At 37.6% G+C, this 21,718-nt stretch overlaps 1 protein-coding gene across 1 annotated transcript; it reads right to left on the bottom strand.

Annotated features, from left to right (window-relative positions):
• Nucleotides 1-126: 126 nt before the first annotated feature.
• Nucleotides 127-21,224, bottom strand: LOC128379257 (nuclear GTPase SLIP-GC-like). The gene is made up of 20 exons (XM_053338882.1): nucleotides 21,126-21,224; nucleotides 19,249-19,330; nucleotides 9,329-9,441; nucleotides 8,511-8,555; nucleotides 7,357-7,481; nucleotides 5,568-5,784; nucleotides 5,198-5,428; nucleotides 3,902-4,108; nucleotides 3,634-3,809; nucleotides 2,959-3,046; nucleotides 2,798-2,885; nucleotides 2,556-2,677; nucleotides 2,025-2,201; nucleotides 1,768-1,922; nucleotides 1,484-1,601; nucleotides 1,114-1,222; nucleotides 894-1,027; nucleotides 653-734; nucleotides 412-493; nucleotides 127-157 (listed from the first exon to the last, which is right to left on the bottom strand). The coding sequence occupies exons 2-20, from the start codon at nucleotides 19,319-19,321 to the stop codon at nucleotides 127-129; spliced, it is 2,373 nt and encodes a 790-aa protein (XP_053194857.1). The 5' UTR covers nucleotides 19,322-19,330; nucleotides 21,126-21,224.
• Between the last annotated feature and the right edge of the window lie 494 nt (nucleotides 21,225-21,718).

The raw sequence follows: 21,718 nt of genomic DNA on the forward strand, positions 1-21,718 counted from the left end.
CCCTGCTTGCTATTCAAACTGTTCATTAAACAGTTCATTAAAGTACACATTAAAACAACACAAACAAAAAAGGATAATAATAATAATAATAGTTCATGTCATTCATCAGCGTGTACACAAGAACCTTCAGTGTGTGATCAGGTCTGTTGTCTGGAACCTAAAACAAGAGAAAAAGCACCACATAGCTGTCACATCATCCATAAGTCAACATGAGAAAGGACTGTGAGTAATGAGGAGCATTGGAAATTGGATCAATAACATACCTGTGCACAATTATCTCAGCTGTGGCTGTTGCAGTGCAGCTGTCAGGTTTGGATCAGTGCTAATTAATTAAAAACATTGTTAACATTCAGAACAAGACAATCTCATAATCCAGGTCCTTTGAAAACATTATTCTAATGAAAGTTTTACCTAATTAGTGATGTCTCTTCATTTGGACTTCCCATTAATTCAATGTGGTATAGCTTCAACATCTCAAGCTCTTTTGCAAAATCTAAAAAAAGCAAAACACACAAACAACAAAACTAAACAAAATACATTGTATAAAACAAATGCATTATTCATCCCATTATTGTAAATGTGTTGACCTTATTAAAGAAAAAAAACAACATACATTTTAGATTAGTTGTCTTATTTTGATATGTCACTTTACCTGGGATTGAGAAATCATCTGTCTTCATTGACAGGTCGATTGATTTCTGCATAGTTTCCTGCAGAGTCTTCAAGATGTGCTCCTAATTCAGCATCAAAATCTTTGTTAGACACTTTTTTCCATGCAAAATCTACTGAATCATACAAAATATTAGTATTTGTATTTGTTTCTGTCTTAACGTAAAAACAAATAATATTGTTAGCTATTATCATCATATTTTGTATTGTAAAATGTGACACACTTTCAGTTTCGTCATCTGGGCCAACATGACATCTTTAGTTTGTGCAAACATGGTGTTCTTCGAATGCTCGACATGTCTCTCAATAATGTCCCTCATGTTTTTCAGCGTGTCATTTCCACTAAATGTTGCTGCTTCTATAATGAATCAGAAAATTGTTGTTAGACTTATTTTGTATGCATTATTATGGTGTCAGGTTATATGTCATTTCCTTTTTTCTTACTTTGATAGCATTCTAGCATGGTTTCCTTGATTGTCTCTGTCAGACTGCTGTAGATTTTTTTCTTACGCTCCCGGATGATTTTGTGGAGTTTTGTCTTAATTTTTTCCTCCTAATGCAGAGAAAATAACCAGATTTTAGAATAAAACAAAGATAAGACAAATAAAACATTTTTTTAACTGTTTAACTAGACATACTAAGTCAAAAGTCAAATGGACATGCAGGTTTCTGCTGAGCTCAGCTTTTGAGCAGCAGTTAATTTTCCAGAGGAAATCTCCATTTTTAAATAGTTGAAATAGTGTTCATTTTTATCTTCATTGTACTGTATTTAACAACTCAGATACGATTCTTCTCTTCTCTTCTCATGTTTTACCTCTGTCTTGAGAAATATCAGCTGCAGTTCCACATCTTTGTACTTGTCAATCAGCATCTTTGTGTCAAGTGAAAATGTATTGATGACTCCGTTGAATGGTCCACAATTTCCATCATTTCTAAAAAATTTTGAGATTAACAGTTATAAACAGGTAACTTTTGCTTAATAATGCAGTTTGTATATATGTATAAGATACATAAGATAGTATTTTCAAAATGTAAAACATCCTCCACAGTTTGTAAAATGAGCCACAAAGGGTTCTATGTCATTATATTGTGTCTTACGGGAAAGTCTTCCTGAATTCCTCATCGATGCTGTCAGTCAGGCTTGATGCTAACTTCACATTGAGGTTTATTTCTTTCCCCTTTGTTGGTTTGTGGATGCCATTGTTCTCAACAACACACTTCAGTTTTCTGTGAAAACCACGACCTGATACCCTCTGAAACAAAATAGAAACAACAGAAACATTTTAGATAGTAAACTTATTTAAATCAGGTGCAAAATGTGTTTAATTTCATGTAATTATATCTCAGATACGTACAGGTGGATTTAAGACGCTCTTCAAGTGTTTTCCATATGAACTTTTTGAATTTTCAACCCCCTCACAAAGGCATCTTTCAAAGACCTTACAGGCCTCTTCCATGGGTTTTCTGACTTTATCAAGTTCCTGCCTCAACTTTTCTTCAATGTCTTTGCACACCTGTTCTTTTTGGCAAGCCTGAAATCAAGCACACATTTTTCAGCATTTAAAGGAATGAAACTATAATTACTGTATAAGGCAGTACGTGTCATTTAATTTTTCATATATGAAATCATGTTTCAGGGGATGACCACCCTTCATATGGTTGTATAAACTCTCTGCAGAATTCAGAGATTTGAATATCTTGATGACTAAAATCTCTGCAGGGGTGACATTACCTATAGACCCTTATGGTGTTTAATGGGCATCAAAACGTAGCAACGCCACATAGATTTAAGTCTTTCACTCAATCTGAGCTCACTTTACTCAAGCTTTCTTATTTGCTATAGATATAATTATTTTCTGTAATAATGACAATTTGTTTGATCTTACCACTTCTCTACACCTGGCTCCTTGAATCAGAGAGAGAATCCCATAAGCTCCAGACACATAGTTTAATGTCTGTGAGTGACAGTCATTGAGATCTTGTAAAAATTTCTGAAGTTTGGGAATTTCTGAAACAAATTGGAAAGTCATTCTTTAAAAAAAAAAAAAATTTACATGGTTAAAGTGAACTAAAGCGAACATGTATTTGTATTATGCACAAAGTGTTCATGTTTGGAGACTTCACCTACCAGTGTCATCTGGACTCAGACGTTTTTGTTTTAGAAACTCTTTGGAGCTCACTGTGAACACTGTCAAGCAGTCATCACTGAAGTGTTTCTGAAAAATAAGGTTAATTGTAAGACACAAGTCACTCTCCATGTTTAATTTTCTGCCATTTTATCAAACTCACCTTAATTTGGGGGATTTTTCGGAATTCAGCTTTAACTGTTTCCTTGGCTTGCATGTTCCTTTTCCAAATTTGTTCATCAGCTGCTGAACTATAAAAATGTGGCATCTCATACAGTATTAGGAGCATTTAAAACCAACATTTGTAAATATATCCAAATGTCTCCCCTCAGAATTAAAAGTCAAAATGACATTTTGTTAAAACCTCTGCCTGTTACAAACTACAGTATTTGTATTGAAAAGTGACAAGCTGTATTTCACAGGTCTGTTATTCTTGGGAAGTGTACTGAAAGTTATTTCAATGTAGTTATTTGTGTTTAATTTATAAGCAGTTGTTGATTTCTAAAGGAATTTCCTTTCAAGAATTGTTAGATTTGCACTTTATTAAATATCTATTATTTATCTCTATGTATTATTGAAATATTATTATTATTGTTATTGAATATATCTAACAAATGAATAAATGTGAAGTGGGCATTGGCTCAGAAAGCTCAGCATACTGCAGGTTGAAAACACATGCAGTACTTAATGGCCTGTCCAGGAACAGAGAGAATAATGTGACAATATTATACTGAGTGTGTGTATTTCTTTGTATTTACACTAGTTGTGCCACATGTCAGTGTGTAATCATTTGGATGTTATATTCAGCTATGTATTTTTAACATCTTAAATCACTTACAGGTCATCCATATCTTCTATAAGATCAGACTTTGTGCAGATGAAGTGAATGTGCTGACACTGGCCACCATTTCCCATGAGGCTACAGGTACTTTCCAGGATCTCCCAGGGTTCTTTCTCTGTTGCTGCTCGATTAATGTCAGTCACAATCCACACAGCAGAGCAACTCCCAACAACCTGAAGGTGCAAAATAGCATGTCAATTATGAATCATTGGTCAGTGTTTTGTAATGTTGTAGATAACAAAGTAAAACAAATGAAATAATTTACCCCTTTCCACATTTTATCTCTGCTCTTGTTGCGGTCCCCATTTCCAGGAAGATCCACAAGTGTGACATGCTGAAGAAGTTCTTTATTAGGCACCTTGACAGTCACACACTTCACTAGTGGCCAGTACCACCTCTTTACTTCTTTACCTGCTCCATCGTTTGAGTCGGTTCTTGTGTATTTGACAAGTTTGGCAGATAGCTCTTCGGCCTGTAACAGACATAAAACATTATCAGCTTTAGGATATATTTATTACATTATACTGTATGTGTATATACTGTATCAATGTAACCTAAAGTTCCATGTGGGACACAATTAGGTTCTAGCCCAATAAATGATTTATATACAAGTAGTAGTAGTTTAACCCTTTCATGCATGGATTATAATAACCAAGTCAGAATTCTTTTTCTAATTTTTATCATGTCTCTTTAGACACAAAAAATGTTTGAACTTCATTTTTTCTTTCACCAAATGATAAACTATTACATTAATTTAAATCAACTGATCTACAACCAAAAAAGTTACTGCAGGTTTAGTGATGGTGTATGGGATGACGTACTAGTGTCCACTGTTGTGGCTGAAGTGCAGCTATGCTAGCAAATCCTTTTTATACATAAGAACACAGCTTTTGAAGAGCTGTCCACTGCAGTGACCAATATGTGTGAAAGGGTTCAAATGAATTAGGATGAGCAAATAATTGTTGTGGTGCAAACATGTTTTCTTTTCTATAATGAATCTTTAGCAGCTTCTTTCTGAACTATTAATCTATTTAGTCATGTCTGATCTTTCTGATGGTGTAGCTGTTTTTGTTTGTCTGCCTATGTATGTTGTATGTTCATAATGTCCTTTTGCTATGTCTGGTTCTGCTTGTTTTCTTTCTGCTGTTCTCAGGCCTCTCTCATGAAAGAGATTGATCTCAAAGAGATTACCTAATTAATTAAAGGTTAAATATTTGAACTGCTTCAGGAAAGTAACAGAAAGCTCAACAAAGATTGATCAATCAGCTAAAAAGCGGAATTTTGAGATTTAATAATTCAAGAATATTTATTTTTTGACTGTGTTCATACAAAGTGGTAATTTAGGGCATTAACAAACCCTGTTTAGGTACAAAGGTAAAAGTCTGGTGTGAATCTGTTGAAGAACTTATTTTAATTAATTGAATTGCTATTCAGTAGACAATTTTCTCAATGATTTTCCAAAGAAGGGTCAATTTCATATGGGTTTGTAATTACCAAAGACAGATGGATCAAGTTTACTCTTTTTTAAAATAACTTGTACTGCTTTAAATAAATCACTTACTGATCCACATGACAAAATCTTCCTCCTCTGGATGTTTTCTTGGTGAAATTCAGGAATTTCCCTGAAATATTTGTTGTCCATGAGGCTTTCAGGGGATTTGTTTTTCCATTCATCTCCATATAGTGCTGACAGCTTTTCAGCAACGTCACCATAGTCTTCATCTTCCTCCCTCTCCTGATCCGTATTATTCCCATGAAAATTGAACAAGGTCCACAACTCATCTTTCCACTCCTAAAAAATGAAATAATGATGATATTAATAACATATTCTGTTAATTAAATAACATGCAATGCAACCAGAAATATAACTTTTCAACTAGCTTCAAGTAAACACATTATTATTTATTAATGTGTTTACTTTACTTATTTACCTCTTTTGTAATAAACTCAATGTCAGCTTCATACTTTTGGTTTTGCATGTTAGCCTCCACCTTGATCATGACCGTGGTACATGCACGGACACTTCCAGAGGGCAAAAGATTCTTCTCTTTGATGATGGCATTTATCAAAGAGCTCTTTCCAGCTCCACTTTTACCAAAGACACCAACCAGCTCCCTCTTGTCTGTCTCCAAATCACTGATTTTAGCCCTGTTATAGAAGAGTTGAAATATGGGTCATTCATTTGGAAAATATATGTGTTTGATTGACAGCAGCAGGCAGGCTAGAGCAGTGGTGTGCAATTGTTGAAAAACGCACGATAAAGTGCCCTCTTGGGAGCCAAAACGCATGCTAAAGTGCCCCCTTCAGTGGCGAGAACGCGCTGTATGTGCCCTTTTTTTCTTTTCGCCCCCGCCCTTCAAAAAATCTGTGCACACCACTGGGCTAGAGTGCCAGTATTACATTGTATGAAATAAAAGACAAAATAAAATAAAAAAACATCTGCAGCTACAATGCAATGTGTTATTAGAAGGGTAATGACCAAAGCAGCATCAAACAGGTCCCAAGTGACATTTTCAACAAGTCCTCCAAATTAAAAAAACAAATATGTCGTTTGACAATGCACACTACAGAATGATACATAAGAGTTTTTCTATTCTGCAGTAAACTGAAGGACAACATCATTTGTCTGTGCTTCCCAAAACTTCTCTTCAAAGTCAGTTCTGTTTGCTGCTGAAGTCAATTGCACTGCTTTCAGACTAAGATTAGCATTAGTACACTTTGGGATGGGAAGATGTGATTGTATGTATTGTAGTTGTTGTTTTATTGTTTTTATTACTAATATTATATGTAAACTTTGAGTGCCACTGGACTGCTGCCTGGATGAGTACATGATTTATTTCCAGTATTCAAAAGTCACCCTGATCATATTCTGGTTTTGATAATTGCACTAATACTAACTAAATAACTTTTACTTTTGCAGTATTAAGTGCATCTTACTGGTCAGTATCAATTGTGACAGTAGATGTAAGCAGAGAATAGCACACAGAGCACAAGGCCGTACAACATGCACTACACTACAGCACTTTACACACATACACTGTGCTAACACACAGACACACACACCCCTGCCAGCATTTGAGCAGTGACAAGATGACCTTGAATGTGTTCTCAGAAAGTATGTGAAAGTAGGATGCTTGTCTCTTAACAGTTGTGTTTCAGGTTGCACTCTAAGGCATCACAAAAAAAGATGGAGTCAGATATCACGAGGAGAAGGAATGACACGTCTTGAGCCAATCAGAAGAGGACGCCGGCTTGCGTTACACCTATTGCTCTGTACACTGTAAAACACCGGGTCAGGGAAGAGATAGTCAGTCAGACTTTGTGAACTGATGAACAATCTGTTGCTGGTCAGGGATACTATAAGTCAGACCCAGAGCTCTGTAACATTGCACATTCTACTGTTGTTAAAATAAAACTGATTGTTTTGAACTAAAATGCTTCTCCTCCTATTTCATTAAAAGAATACGCGAGGACAAACTGACAACCTCCTCAACAGTATGTATTACAATTGTTTGGGTTGAATGTTGAATGTGGGTCTTAATTACAGTTACAAGTGTAAATGGCAGCATGACAACCATATATTTTGTCTTATGTGCATTTAAAATGAGTCTGTGATTGACAAAGGATGTGAAAGGTTTCCACCAAAGCTGAATTAGACCTGACCAGAGGAGGAACCAGGCCCATACAACATAGAATATGGAAAACGTATTGAATACTTACTTAAGGAAAGCATTGAGCCTTGTGTTGTCTTCTTGACATAGTCTGTTGTTAACACGTGTCATGATATTTTTCACATCAAACAATATGTCGAGTTCTGTCAAAGAAAAATAAAGTGAGCCGGAATCCTGCATCAGTGTATCCATTGAGTGGTAATGCATAATGACATGTCATGCACAAGACATGTCTTGATAAAAAATGTAGGAAAAGAACATCTGGTACAAGTTAGGGTGCTTCAGAGTTTATCAGCCGCTATTAACCATGGTCACTTACCAAAGACTAAAAATATAGCAAGCTTTAAAGGCCATTGTTAAGATGCTTTGTACCAGTAGCTAGCTAAATATTGTTGCTGCAACAATATTTAGCTAGCTACTATCTAAATACTCTTTTGAGTTGAGGGGTTAGGGGCACTCACAATTTATACTGTTCAAATGTATGCATAGCTTTCAGTTTTATGTTGGTTACACAACAGTTATGGATCATGTTATGGATTAGGTTATTAATACGAAATAATGACAAAGTCGTAGTTTACTAGCTAGCTACAGTATCTTAACGGTACCGGTACCCAGTGTTTAGTATCGGTACTCAACGGTACTTAATTTTGGTACTTTACTCTAAATCTGTAATACCTACCAAAATTCTTACTTTACATTTTTTTCTATTTATTTTGAACATTTTAAAAACAATATAAAGGTATTGTGAAATGTTAGTGGTACCTGCCCAGCAAAGATACATATAACACACACACAGATTAAAACAAAATAATAAAGATATAAATATAAATATAAAGGGTACAATTATTACAGAGAAAATGTGAGAAAAATATACAGTGTAAATATGATATGTGATTTCTCGACCACCACCATCGCATGAAACATTTTTATGAAAAAAGGTTTTTAACCAAGTAAGTTTCCATTGATTAACAGTAATATAAATACCTGTGTATGATCCCAGAGCGTCACGCCGTCGATTAGCTAGTGATATGCTTGACTCACACTGAGGGGCCATCTTGCTCTTTCCTGATAGATTTTATTTATAAATTGAAACATAAGCCAGGAATAGTTAAAGTATGCTCCTCTCACATTATTTAAATTTGTTTTCAGTATAGTTGTTTGGTAAAGAAAAACAGTGAACACAACAGATATTTAATTAGATACTGTGTTTTCACCGTTATCAGTTGTGTCACTGGTAGAGGGCAAAACCTGCAGATGGACATAAGCACATCTTTACAATTTACACACAGAGATTTGCCATGACCACCCTACAGTCTACGTTTCATCAGTCAACAACGTTGTATGGAAGCCCTTTTAGTCTTATTTAGAACATGAGATAGTGGTACCCTTGTGTCCTTCTGTGATCAAAGTAAGTATAACACTGACACACACCGACACAAAAAAGTGATGCTGCCTTTTAGATTTCTAAATATATATATACATAGACAATTCTTCCAAGATAAATTTGCCTGACACTTCAGTGCTTTAAATGCAAATGCATGAAGAAGAGAGACACAATCCCTGATTAGGTGCATGTGAAATTCAATATAATCTTTACCTCATCATGATCAGCTTCTTCTTCATTCTCCTGTTGACATTTAAAATAGAATGTGTACAGTATGATTGTAATCCAATAAATGTCATGTGATAATTCAATGAAACTGGAAAACTGAACAGTGAGATAAAAATCACAAAACAACTTGTCTTCAACTTACTTTGGTAGAATCACTGGCTGTTTCCTGATTCATTGTTGTTTTCTCTCCCTAATGACACAGCAAACTGGTTTTAAACTCATAATGGTAAAGAAAATGTGAAGAATGTTCATAAAATTCTCATTAATACTATGATTATCAGTGAGATATTTTAATTCTGTACACATCATTAAATGCTCCTGTAAATTGTAATACCATGTATCTTCACTGGTGAAACCTTGTGAGACCAAATACATTTGTGTGAAGTATATACACAGTGCAGAACTTTACCCTTAATGCCTTGAGTCTCTTTTTGAATTTTGACCGTGGTCCCGTTTTTGGAATCAGTTTGGCAATTTCTTGGTCATCGAGACACAGGAGACTTTCTAGGTCAATTTCTTCATCTGCTATGAATGAAAAAATATTCAGTTAAATCTCAGTCATCCAGACAAGCAGATGTCTGTTTCATTAAGAATGAAATATGTGTGGCCAGAGATATTCATTTTACATTTTTGATTGCATTAGAGCTTATCAGAGCTATTAGTATGGTTGTATTTCTTTTTTCATATATTTTAACTATTATTCAGTTACATCTAAATCTTGATTTCATAGCTGCTTGCCCTCTTTTTTACCAACTCAATGTGTCAGTGGTGTACAGAAGAATAATTTTGCAGTCTTTTCTGTCTGTAAGTATTTTCATTTTTCAGTATTGGCAGCTCATGCCAAAGAAGCAAGGTTATACTTTACCTTTAAATTTCTCTATCAACTCGCTGAGACCCCATTCAGTCAGTGTGGTATGAACAAAGTCATCCATGTCTGAGAACAGCAACTGAAAGACAGAGACATAATTATAATGCTTTAATCAGTCATTACTGTTTGACATTTTTTGAAACATGTATGATCAATAATATATAATTGTAGGAAAGTAGGGGATTATGAAATTGGTAAAGGCAGACTCAAATCAGAAATTTATGATGGCATTCTGTAGTTTTGATACCTCTGAAATCATAATCACTAGTACTCTTCTGCCATAAATGTTGGGCGTAGGCTCAATAACTTGTAGCCAACAGGTGGCTGGAAATCTACAAACAACAAACTTAAGCTAAATATTAGCTAATCAGACTCTGTTCTGTAGCTGCTCTCTTTTCTCACTTGTGTGTCTTACTGTAAGCCCAACCTTTGTAAAAGTTGGCCACAATTTCAGTGTTGGACTCTGGTGCCTCCGGAAAAAGAAACACTTTAATGCATGCTGGCGGTAAAGTGAGCCTTACAAACCCAGTTCATATGGGAGCAGCACTTACTCTCTCCATTCATATCACAACAAGCCTGCTCTTGCCGTTGGCCTCTGAACTTGTTTTACTGTTATGAAATCAAATTTCCACTCCACAAGGTTGTAGTTTCGCATATTTATAAGTACTTGTTTTGTTAGAAAATGTCAATAAGGTTGGTATTTTCATAATATGTGGTTTGTAGGCAAGGAGGTTAAATTCAAAAGATATTTCATTAAAGTTATATTTCATACTAACAGAACATTTCATGAGTTCAAGTTTGATAATGCCATTTGCAAAAGCAAAAACATGTTAAATGGTACCTTCCCTCCACTCAAAAACCATTCAGTTTTGTAATATAAGAAAGAAAACATTTGCAGACATTGGGGATTTAAAACTTAAAATTAAATCATGTGTAAAATAATTCATTTTTTAAAGTAGTAAAATTACACTCAGCATGTAGAAAGACTCTTTTGATTTGAGGGGTTAGGAGAACTCACAATTTATACTGTTCAAATGTAAGCATAGCTTTCAGTTTTATGTTGGTTACACAACAGTTTAATCAGTGTTTGACTTAATAAATCAAAACGATGTTATTGATTAGGTTATCAATACGAAATAAGGACGAAATAGTAGTTTACTTACATGTTGTCTGTTCCTCTTTAAAGCACTAACATGACTCTGGTGTTTGATCTACCTAGAGCTCGTTCTTTTATATTGTCTCCACCTCTCGCCAGCATACTCTCCTCCCTACACAGAGTAAGTTTAGCAAGATAAGTATAATATAAAAACAGAGATCAAAGACAGGTCCCACATGATTCATATAGGTCTTTCTGTCATGTGCCTTATGTTAAAACACATATCAGAAACTTTTTATGAATGAATATCACAAATGAATTAATAAGATAACAACAAATGTTCCAACAAACACGACAAGAATGGAACGACAGATGGGTTAGTTTCATTACTGCTGTGACTCCATTTGGTTGGGTGGACAGCTTGCACATGGATGTTGGAAATGGGGAGTCTAATTGACAATTTTAGACTTTTTAGGAGTACTGAAGAATACCTAAATTTCATCTCAGCACAACCTAATATAACAATAATTATTGTCATTAGTATTTTTTCAGTATAATCTTTAGCTTGCTAAAGTTAGATTTTGCAAGCTGTTTCTGCACTTTCTAGCCACCCCAACTTTTCAGACTTGCTAAATGTTCTGAGAACATTGGATCATATTTGTTACCGGTGTTGGGCAGTAATGCATTACTTTTAATGCGTTATAGTACAGTACTGTGCAAACGTCTTAGGCCACCACCATCATACAACAGAAAATACGGGAATAATGTGAGACCAAATACATTTGCATTTGTGTGAAGTATATACACAGTGCAGAACTTTACCATTAATGACTTGAGTCTCTTTGAATTTTGACCTATTCATTTTACATTTTTGATTGTATTAGAGCTTATCAGAGCTGTTAGTATGGTCGTATTTCTTTTTTCATATATTTTAACTATTATTCAGTTACATCTAAATCTTGATTTCATAGCTGCTTGCCCTCTTTTTTACTAACTGTTGAGGAGGTTGTCAGTTTGTCCTCGCGTATTCTTTTAATGAAATAGGAGGAGAAGCATTTTAGTTCAAAACAATCAGTTTTATTTTTAACACCAGTAGAATGTGCAATTTTACAGAGCTCTGGTTCTGACTTATAGTATCCCTGACCAGCAACAGATTGTTCATCAGTTCACAAAGTCTGACTGACTATCTCTTCCCTGACCCGGTGTTTTACAGTGTACAGAGCAATAGGTGTAACGCAAGCCGGCGTCCTCTTCTGATTGGCTCAAGACGTGTCATTTATTCTCCTCGTGATATCTGACTCCATCTTTTTTTGTGATGCCTTAGAGTGCAACCTGAAACACAACTGTTAAGAGACAAGCATCCTACTTTCACATACTTGCTGAGATCACATTCAAGGTAATCTTTTCACTCTCCGTACTTTTCCACTTCAAGCTACATTGTGTTTTTTTGGTACAGTGGTGTGACTATGGCTAAGACAATGCAAGCATTCACTTCTTATCACTTATAAAAACCCTTATTTATTTGTGCAACATAGTTCCCTTTAATCATCAAAGTAATTTCCCGTATACTCAGCAGATTAAACAATGCAACAGCTCAAGGCTACATGAAAATAATATAACAACTTCAATATATTGACACTCTTGCTGCTCATAAGCAGGCAGAGGTGTGTGTGTGTGTGTGTGTGTGTGTGTGTGCGCACTGTGTTGTGTATAAAGTGCTGTAGTGTGCTACTCTCTGCTTACATCTCCTGTCACACTTGATACTGACCAGTAAGATGCACTTAATACTGCAAAAGTAAAAGTTATTTAGTTAGTGCTAGTGCAATTATCAAAACCAGAATATAAAGTTAGATTTTGCAAGCTGTTGCATGATGTAGAGATTTTAAGCCCTGCAGTTTTGAGGGCGTTCGCTCTGTTGTAAACTTAATATCTCTCCAATGTGTTTGGTAAAGGAACAAGCCAGCCATCCACATACATACATTTACACCTGATATCCTCTAAGTGGAAAGCTCTGGGTCGCTCTGTCCTTTCAACTCTTACTGCGATAGACTTTGATGTGTTGTAAGGACTTACTTTGCTGAACAGTGTATCAGGCTGGATTTCATACAGGTGGACCTCAATCACTGGAATAGACTGGCACAAACAGTTGGATGTGCATACACAGTTCTCCTTCAAAAGTAAAAGCAAAGATAATTCCCCACAGCACCCATTCTTGAACTGAATAGCAAAATCAGTTTTCTCTTTACAGTTTCTAGAGTGATAAGCAGTGTCTTGACAAGTGAAGCCATCATAAGCTTCTACTGATCTGATAGTAAGTCGCCGATTTAAGAGTTCTTCTATTGTTAGTTTTAAAGGTCCGATGAGATCCAGATGGCGGGACTCTCCGAGGGGTTTGTAAGAGCTACTGTTGTTATTCATTGGTGGAAGCTTGGCTAATAACTTGTCAAAATGTGAATTTCGGTCAAAAACTAAATAACCAAGGTGTTTGGGTATGTACTGCCAAAGGACAAAGCTTTTATACATTTCTTGGGGTGGGATGCTCCTAAGAAGAGCCCTTAAATTTCCATTGTTTCTCTCAAAACTGAATGTTGATGTTGCCCAGAGAGGCCCCCAGTTCTGCACACTCTCAGTTAAGTGGATCAACTGATGGCAGTTGAAAGTCACATTTTCTTCACCATATAATTCTTTCATTTTCACTACAAAGAGTACCAAGTACTCATGGGCCATCTGAAGTTCACGCTGGGATATTGATGTTTGTAACAGAATGTGCATACTAAATGACAGGAGAAAAAAATGTTGCATGTAGATAGGATGCAGCACACCTGGCAGGACCGCAAAAGCATAAAATAAAAGGAATGCTCGCCACTCTGATGCTTTCCAGTACTGAATATACTTGAAGGACCGTGGGGATCCGATTATTTCTAATGGCGGCTTTAAACGGAGAAGATGGGAGTCCAGTTGTGAAATCTGTTGACCTATATACCAAGGTTTTGTATTATCGTCTGGATTCAACCACAACAACATAAGCTGTCTGGACACGCCAAGTAGAACTGAGTGCAGGTAGTCTGGTACAAATCCAAAAACAATGTCAAACAAGGGAAGCAAGGAAAGCAAGGACAATCCCTTCACACCATTTTTTGGGGTGCAAGTTTTGTCAGCCTGTATTGCATTCACCTTAAAGATTCCATCTGATCTTGCGGCTTGTTTCTCTTCATCATATGGGTAGGACCTCATGGATCCGGAGCCTTTTTTGACTATTGTGCCAGGGTGTAAACACCAGTCACAACCAAATTCACCATTGAATCTTTTGCAATTCCGTAGAAGTGGTCTCGCTACAGCGTCTGAGGAACAAACTAAGGTGAAGACTTTTGAGGAGTGAACAGTGCCATTGTTGTCTATCCACTGAAATGGATTTCGGGCTAAGCCGCAACATTCATCTATGAAAGGCTTTAGAAATGTGTTCATGTTAGGGTTTTTCCGACCAAACCAAAGTCCTGCTACTATCACATTTTCCTTTCTTTGTGTGTAAGGAAGTTCATTGATAGTAAACTGAAGGGGCCAAATTGAGTATGAGTCAATTGGTACGCCATCACAATTCCAGGACAGTGTAAGGTCATCTTCAGCCAGTAATCCTTGTTTAAGCAGATTCTGGTACATTCTCCCATCCATCACATCTGTAATGTCATGTCCATGTTTGATAATCTTAGGTAACAACTCAGTGCCATGATTTTTAAGGATGTTTTTCAGAAGGTCTTTCAGTGATGTGAACAAAAAAAAGTGTCCACTTTTTGTACTGTTACTTTTGTTGAACTTTGTGCTGCAGTGTAAACAACAACCATTAATAGGATTTTTTCCCATGGAATTTTGACAGTTCTCACAGTAAAATACAGTAGACACAGCAGGAATCTTATCAGAGAGATACTTAGTTGTGAGAGCCAGGTTAGGAATGAGAAGATTTAGTAAAGCCATTAAATCATCCTGTGCAGCTGTTAGATGGTGACGCAGAATGAAGAGTATAACAGCAAGCAGGCCTTGTCCTTGAGTTACTGTGGCACCAGGGTAAATTGGTTCCTCCATCTGCAAAAACAAAAACAACAACAAATCTTTTCATTATCAAATGCTTAATTTTAAGTATATGTGTCAACAGAAACGTACAGTATAACATCTTACCATTTCATTGCCAGTGCACGTGTCAGAATCTGTTGCTGAAGTAGATTCAAAGTTCCATGGAAAAATAGTTGTGTCCTGCATTTAACGACAGATAATTAGAACCTATATCAACATGAATTACTGAAGTATTGAGCATGCTAATTAATACATAAAGCCACTGCCATAACCTCCAATTAAATAAGAAGTTTGTTTTAGACAGCAACAGTTCCTCACACTGACTTTGAACATGCTGAATGTTTCTGAACCTACTGAAGGCTGTGTTTAATCAGGCCCTACAAGTTACTTAAATGAGCAAGATTCAAGTGTGATTCTGTTTAGTTTGCACGTGTTCAAAGAACTAACCATTTCAATGCAATCCTCTTGGTCCGAATTTGTGTCAGTATCGATCATTTCAGACGTATCATCGTGTCGTTTCAGGGCCTGCAGGGGGGAGACATGCTTAAGTTTAGCACTTGCTTCATGAGCACATACTGACACAAATGTTGACTGGTGCCTCAATAGCTTTTCCACATATGACCCAAATGAAAAGTTTAACATCAAACATCATCATGTCATTCTATTTTGGTATTTTTGGTACAGTGTGTCTCTTAACATCCATCCATCCATCCATCTTCTGCCACTTATCCGGGGTTGGGTCATGGAGGCAGCAGCCTAAGCAGGGAAGCCCAGACTTCCCTCTCCCCACCCACTTCGTCCAGCTCTTCCTGGGGGATCCCGAGGCATTCCCAGGCCAGCCGAGAGACATAGTCTCTCCAGCGTGTCCTGGGTCTTCCCCGGGGTCTCCTACTGGTGGGACTGGTGGGGGAATCATAACTAGATGCCCGAGCCACCTCATCTGGCTCCTTTCAATGCGGAGGAGCAGCGGGTCTACTCCGAGCTCCTCCCGGATGACCGTTTCGGTTGCTTGTACCCGCAATCTTGTTCTTCCCTACACACCACCATGGATCTGTGCAGAGCCCGCATTACTAGACCACCTCGGCGACCTCAGCCCCAGAGATAGGAGAGCCCACACCTGGGTCCCCAGGTTCTGCTTCCTTACCGGAAGGCGTCTCGGTGGGATTGAGGAGGTCTTCGAAGTATTCCTTCCACCGATCCACAACGTCCCAAGTCGAGGTCAGCAGCGCACCATACCCACCATACACAGTGTTGACGGTGCACTGCTTCCCCCTCCTGAGACGCCGGATGGTGGTCCAGACCTCTTTGAAGCCGTCAAGAAGTCGTTCTCCATGGCCTCACCGAACTCCTCCCATGTCCGGGTTTTTTGCCTCAGTGACCGCTGCAGCTACACTCCGCTTGGCCTGTTGGTACCTGAGTCCCACGGGCCAAAAAGGCCTTATAGGATTCCTTCTTCAGCTTGACGGCATCCCTCACCACCACTGTCCAGCGGGTTCGGGTATTGCCGCCACGACAGGCACCGACTACCTTACGGCCACAGCACAGGTCAGCCGCCGCCTCCCCCGGTACATGGTCAAAGCTCTCCCGGAGGTGGGAGTTGAAACTCTCTCTGACAGGAGACTCTGCTAGACGTTCTCAACAGACCCTCACAATGCGTTTGGGTCTGCCAGGTCTGACCGGCATCCTCTCCCACCATCGGAGCCAACTCACCACCAGATGGTGATCAGTTGACAGCTCCGCCCCTCTCTTTGCCCGAGTGTCCAAGACATGCGGTCGCAAGTCCGACGACACGACTACAAAGTCAATCATCGAACTGCGGCCTAGGTTGTCCTGGTGCCAAGTGCACATGTGGACACCCTTATACTTGAACATGGTGTTTGTTATGTTAATATGGTGTTTGTTAAGTCCAATAACAATGCACCGCTCGGGTTCAGATCAGGGGAGCCGTTCCTCCCAATCACACCCTTCCAGGTCTCACTGTCGTTGCTAACGTGAGCATTGAGGACCCCCAGCAGAACGAAGGAATCCCCAGGGAACACTCTCCAGCACCCCCTCTAAGGAATCCAAAAAAGGTGTGGATACTCTGAACTGCTGTTGACCGTAGGCACAAACAACAGTCAGGATCTATCCCCCCACCCGGAGGCGGAGGGAGGCTACCCTCTCATCCACCAGGGTAAACTCCAACATACAGGTACCAAACTGGGGGGCAATAAGTATTGCCAGCCCTGCCCGGCTCCTCTCACCAGTGGCAACTCCAGAGTGGAAGAGAGTCCAACCCCTCTCGAGAAGACTGGTTCCAGAGCCCAAGCATCGAGGTGAGTCCGACTATATCTAGCCGGAACTTCTCAACCTTGCGCACCAGCTCAGGCTCCTTCCCCACCAGAGAGGTGACATTCCACGTCCCTAGAGCTAGCTTCTGCAGCCGAGGATCGGACCACCAAGGTCCCCACCTTCGGCTGCCGCCCAGCTCACATTGCACCCGACCCCTTTGGCCCCTCCTACGGGTGGTGAGTCTAAGGGAAGGGGGTCCCATGTTGCCTCTTCGGGCTGTGCCCGGCCAGGCCCCATGGTCTCTTAACATGTACGATTCCAGGTATTGATCAATGTAAATTTTCCTATTATTTGTTCAATATCTTTTGTTGAATAGAGGTTTATGTAGTTTTCATCTTTTTCTCTGTCTCTGTAGGGGTCTTGTCATGACGCTTGCAATAAAGGCAATGTGATGGGTGGATGAAAAAGCTGCTCACCTCCCTTTTCCCAAACCCTGGTTCCCAACATTATTATTTGCTTAATCACTGATAGTGGGTGTCATTAACTGCACTCAGTAGTGAGTCACTAGGCTCTGTCAGATTGAGGTAGGAAGGATAAAACTGTTCTGAAGTAAATTATATTCTGTATAATTTGGTGCACTTATAGCTGTGTGTATGCTTGCATATGTGCACATGTGTTTAACCATAGGTAGAAATTTGTGGTTGTTAACAGAAATAATTAACAAGAATTCTCCACCAATGTTGCCATTCATGTACCATTCATGTATCATACCATCTCTTGCATGGAGTATAGCAGCAGTATAGTTACCAAAGAGTTTGTTTTTTGGTGACCAGTGTTCTTAATCTCAGTGTAAAGTATCCTTCTGACACACAGTAGCACTTTACCTGCAAATACTCTTTGAGTCTTTTTCTGAATTTAACTCTTGGCCCAGTTTTAGGAATCAAGACATTGAGGTTGCCTGAATCTTCAAGACTGAGGAAAGACTCTTCGTCAATTCCTTCATCTGAAATTAAAAATAAACGTAGATGAAACGTGGTTGGTTCGTATAAACATTCACATATAGAAAATATCAAGGATACAGTGTTATTACTCTGCAATGTATGTTTACCTTCAAATCTCTGAATTAACTCACTGAGACCCCATTTAGTTAATTTGTCCCGGACAAACTCAGATGTCTCCATGGGAATCCTCTGCAGAAGCGGAAAACGAAGTTGCTTAAAACAGTTATATAATGCATGATTATACTCAATAAATTATTATTAGAATATATGTTAAAATGTGGAAAATCTTCTGAAACATGGATGTATGAAACTGAAGTTGCAGTTTCTGTATACCCAGCAATTAAGTTACATAATCTGCTGTTATTGCTTAAATGAATTACAGCAGCTGCTAACAGACATAAGACACGATTGGAAAGCTGATAAAATGACACTTTTGTATAAAAGTAATGATAATTTCATGTATTTGTTTCCAAAGCTAAAGAGGCTAAAGTCCTGCATTAACTCTGACATTTCTATGTTGGATATCATTCTTTTTACATTTTTATGTCAGATGACTTAAGTACGCAGAATCTTCTCAGTAGAGCACATTACCTGCAAGGATTCTTTGAGTCTCTTTCTGAACTTCACCCTTGGTCCAATTTTAGGAATCAAGACATTGATGCTGTCTGAATCTCCAAGACAAAGGAAAGTCTCCTTGTCAATGTTTTCATCTGGAATAAAATAAACAATCAGATTAAATTTGATGATACAACACTGGTTCTTATTTTCAAGAAGAAAAATCTATTTGATGATGTGGATTTATTTATTTCTACAGGTGGAGATACGTATATTGTTACTATTGTACACTGTGAGGTGTCCTGACCGACTGAATATGTACATGCAAACTTCTCCCTTTCACTTTTTCTGAAGCTCTTTTAAGAAGAGAGTTTGTGGCTTTCAAATATTCATACAAAAATCAACAGTATGTTGTCATTTTCCCTGAAATTTTGTCATTAATTACAGACCACAGCAGAGTTTTACTGCAGTACCTTCAAATCTCTCTATGAATTCACTGAAGCCCCACTCAATTAATTTGTCCCGGACGAAGTTGGGTGTCTCCATGAAAGCCCGCTGTAAAATGTTAAACAATTATTATTGATTGGTTAATACAATATAGTACAATTGCTATTGAACAATGACAATCCTAAAATTCAAGTCAAGGTGTGACAGGTAGACAGAGCATGTTAACACATTTTAAAACAACATTTTATACATAGAGACACATTGCTTAAATTGCTTTTAACCTCTTAAACCCTGATGACCTGCAGTTGGGCTAGTCAAAACTCAAAATGTGAAGCAAATATTGTTTATATCAGCCAGACTTTTTCAGTACTGGCCAAAAAACAATCAATTTACTAGTATACCTCTATCCTGACACTATTTTGACAATGCTTTTGAATGTTATCTTAAAATGCACTACTACTCATTGGCTAACCTATCCTGGTCTTTTGAAACCTTCAGATGGGTCTCATTCTATCTAGGGGAGTTTGTTGTATTGATGTCCTAAAGTTTCTAAAAGGTACCAAATGTGATTTTTGTATAAGATGACACAAGACATCTAATAACATGTGATAGAATGGTGAAGCTATAAAAACAAAGAGTCTGAGTAGATACTTTGCACAGTGTAAACATATGACTTCAATACAGAACTGGAAAAAGCTGATATATATAATACAAATGTGATATTGTGTAATATAATATTTAAAACCATAAAACTTATTGAAAGGATACAACTAGGAGAAATGTTTTGAACAGAAGATATCTCATTACATCTCTGTATGTTTGATTAGCTGGTAGAGCTGGTGGCTTTTTAATGCAGCAACTATGTGTGCAGGAATGTTCGTGTTAAGTTTGATAGACAGGTTGAGTTGTGCACTGTTTCAAAAATAGACCTTTGATTTGTAGAGCTCATTCAGTTGCAATATTCATGGGAACTTGTTTCATTAATGCCTTTAGTCCTGTGTGGCTCAGATGTTTGCCATGCATGTCAAGGAAAGCTGTCTTTTGTACCAAAACTATAGAGACCACAGATGTCTGGGATTAGTTTTAATGACTAGATCTGAGAGGCTGTGGCTCACCTGTCTGTGATACTGCTGCAGACAGGATTCTGATATTACAATGATGCCTGACATTCACAAACAAATCAGTTGGACAAGGAGTGGCTAATTTGTCTTACACATTGTAGGCTAATAATGACCCATCAATTTCATGTTCTCTTTGAAAAGGGAAAGGAAAATATGTTTGAATAGATTACAAAACTGACTGACTGGTTCTTCTTTCATAAAATCTTTTTCAAAATCTTTTTTTTAGTTCTTTAATTAGTCGTTTTAATTTAATTATTAATTAAAATGTAAAAACAGTAGCACATTAGCTAGTGTAGTTAACAACACCTTTTTACCTGTTTTCTGTGCCCCCTCTTTCACCTTTTAACATGATTACCCACTTTTTGCAAAAGCAAACAAACAAACCTGGCAACTCTAAATACATCTTACAATCAACACTATGAGTAGTTATGACTGTGAGAAATGGTTTGGCAACTAAGCAACATCCCAACATTGTGTTCAACATTCATTTATTGGTTGAACATGTTTCTACATATCTAAATCTACACCCAAGCTCCTAGGCACTTGTCGCCTTGTACTTGCAGGCAACAAAACTGGCATTGCTCAACCCTTTACGTAAGATTATATGAAAAATTGTGTTGAATTGGAAATTCAGGTAATTCTATTCCTGTGTATACATTATCATAACTAGCACTGCCCTTATAAACAAAAATAGGAAAAACAGCGTAAGCATTTAAATGCAGTAAAATATTTCACTTGATTGAATCAATGGTAACAGTATTTTCTGCTTAAGAGGTACTTACATTTTGTCTTTTCCACTTTTCTGATGTTTTGCAACTCCTCTGATGCTCTGAATATTTATGCTTCACTCCTTCATTCACTCCCCTCCCTATGCTGACAGAGATCACGTGGTTCAATAAGTCATAACAATAACTAAATGCCACAAACCAGCATCACACAGGCATTTATTTTGTATATTGTAGGTGTTTAATACATCAATTTTTAACCAAAGCTGCAGGATTGTTAGATGGTGCAAAGTTATTATTTTATTGTCCTTGCTCTGTGTGTTCACATCACATCACATCATTATGTATCTGCAAATAAGCTTGTACAGGTTAATGAATTTTTTTTTTTACCTTTGTTCATAGTGTGATTCTGATTCAGACATTAGCACAAACATTTTCAAATATAGAAATTGACTAATATGGTGTAGATGTAATGCATTAAGTGTTGCAGTCACAAAATCCCGAATTAATTCAGTGCTAATCTTAAATCTTGTTTGTTCTTATTGCGTGCAAACATCATTTATTTCTTCCTAGTGTACAGTGTCAGAAGTCAACAGCAGATGTGTCATCATTGCACACACCCAAAACAGAAAATGAATCATGCAAACTGA

Source organism: Scomber japonicus, chromosome 18, assembly GCF_027409825.1.
Source record: "Scomber japonicus isolate fScoJap1 chromosome 18, fScoJap1.pri, whole genome shotgun sequence".
Classification (NCBI taxonomy): domain Eukaryota; kingdom Metazoa; phylum Chordata; class Actinopteri; order Scombriformes; family Scombridae; genus Scomber; species Scomber japonicus.

Excerpts from the sequence above, each read along its gene's own strand:
- LOC128379257 (XM_053338882.1), bottom strand. The coding sequence starts at position 19,321 with ATGGAGACACCCAACTTCGTCCGGGACAAATTAATTGAGTGGGGCTTC. Across the intron at positions 5,429-5,567 it reads TTGAGTTTATTACAAAAGAG|GAGTGGAAAGATGAGTTGTG; the intron begins GTAAATAAGTAA and ends TTCATTTTTTAG. Across the intron at positions 3,047-3,633 it reads ATAGAAGATATGGATGACCT|TTCAGCAGCTGATGAACAAA; the intron begins GTAAGTGATTTA and ends ACATTTTTATAG.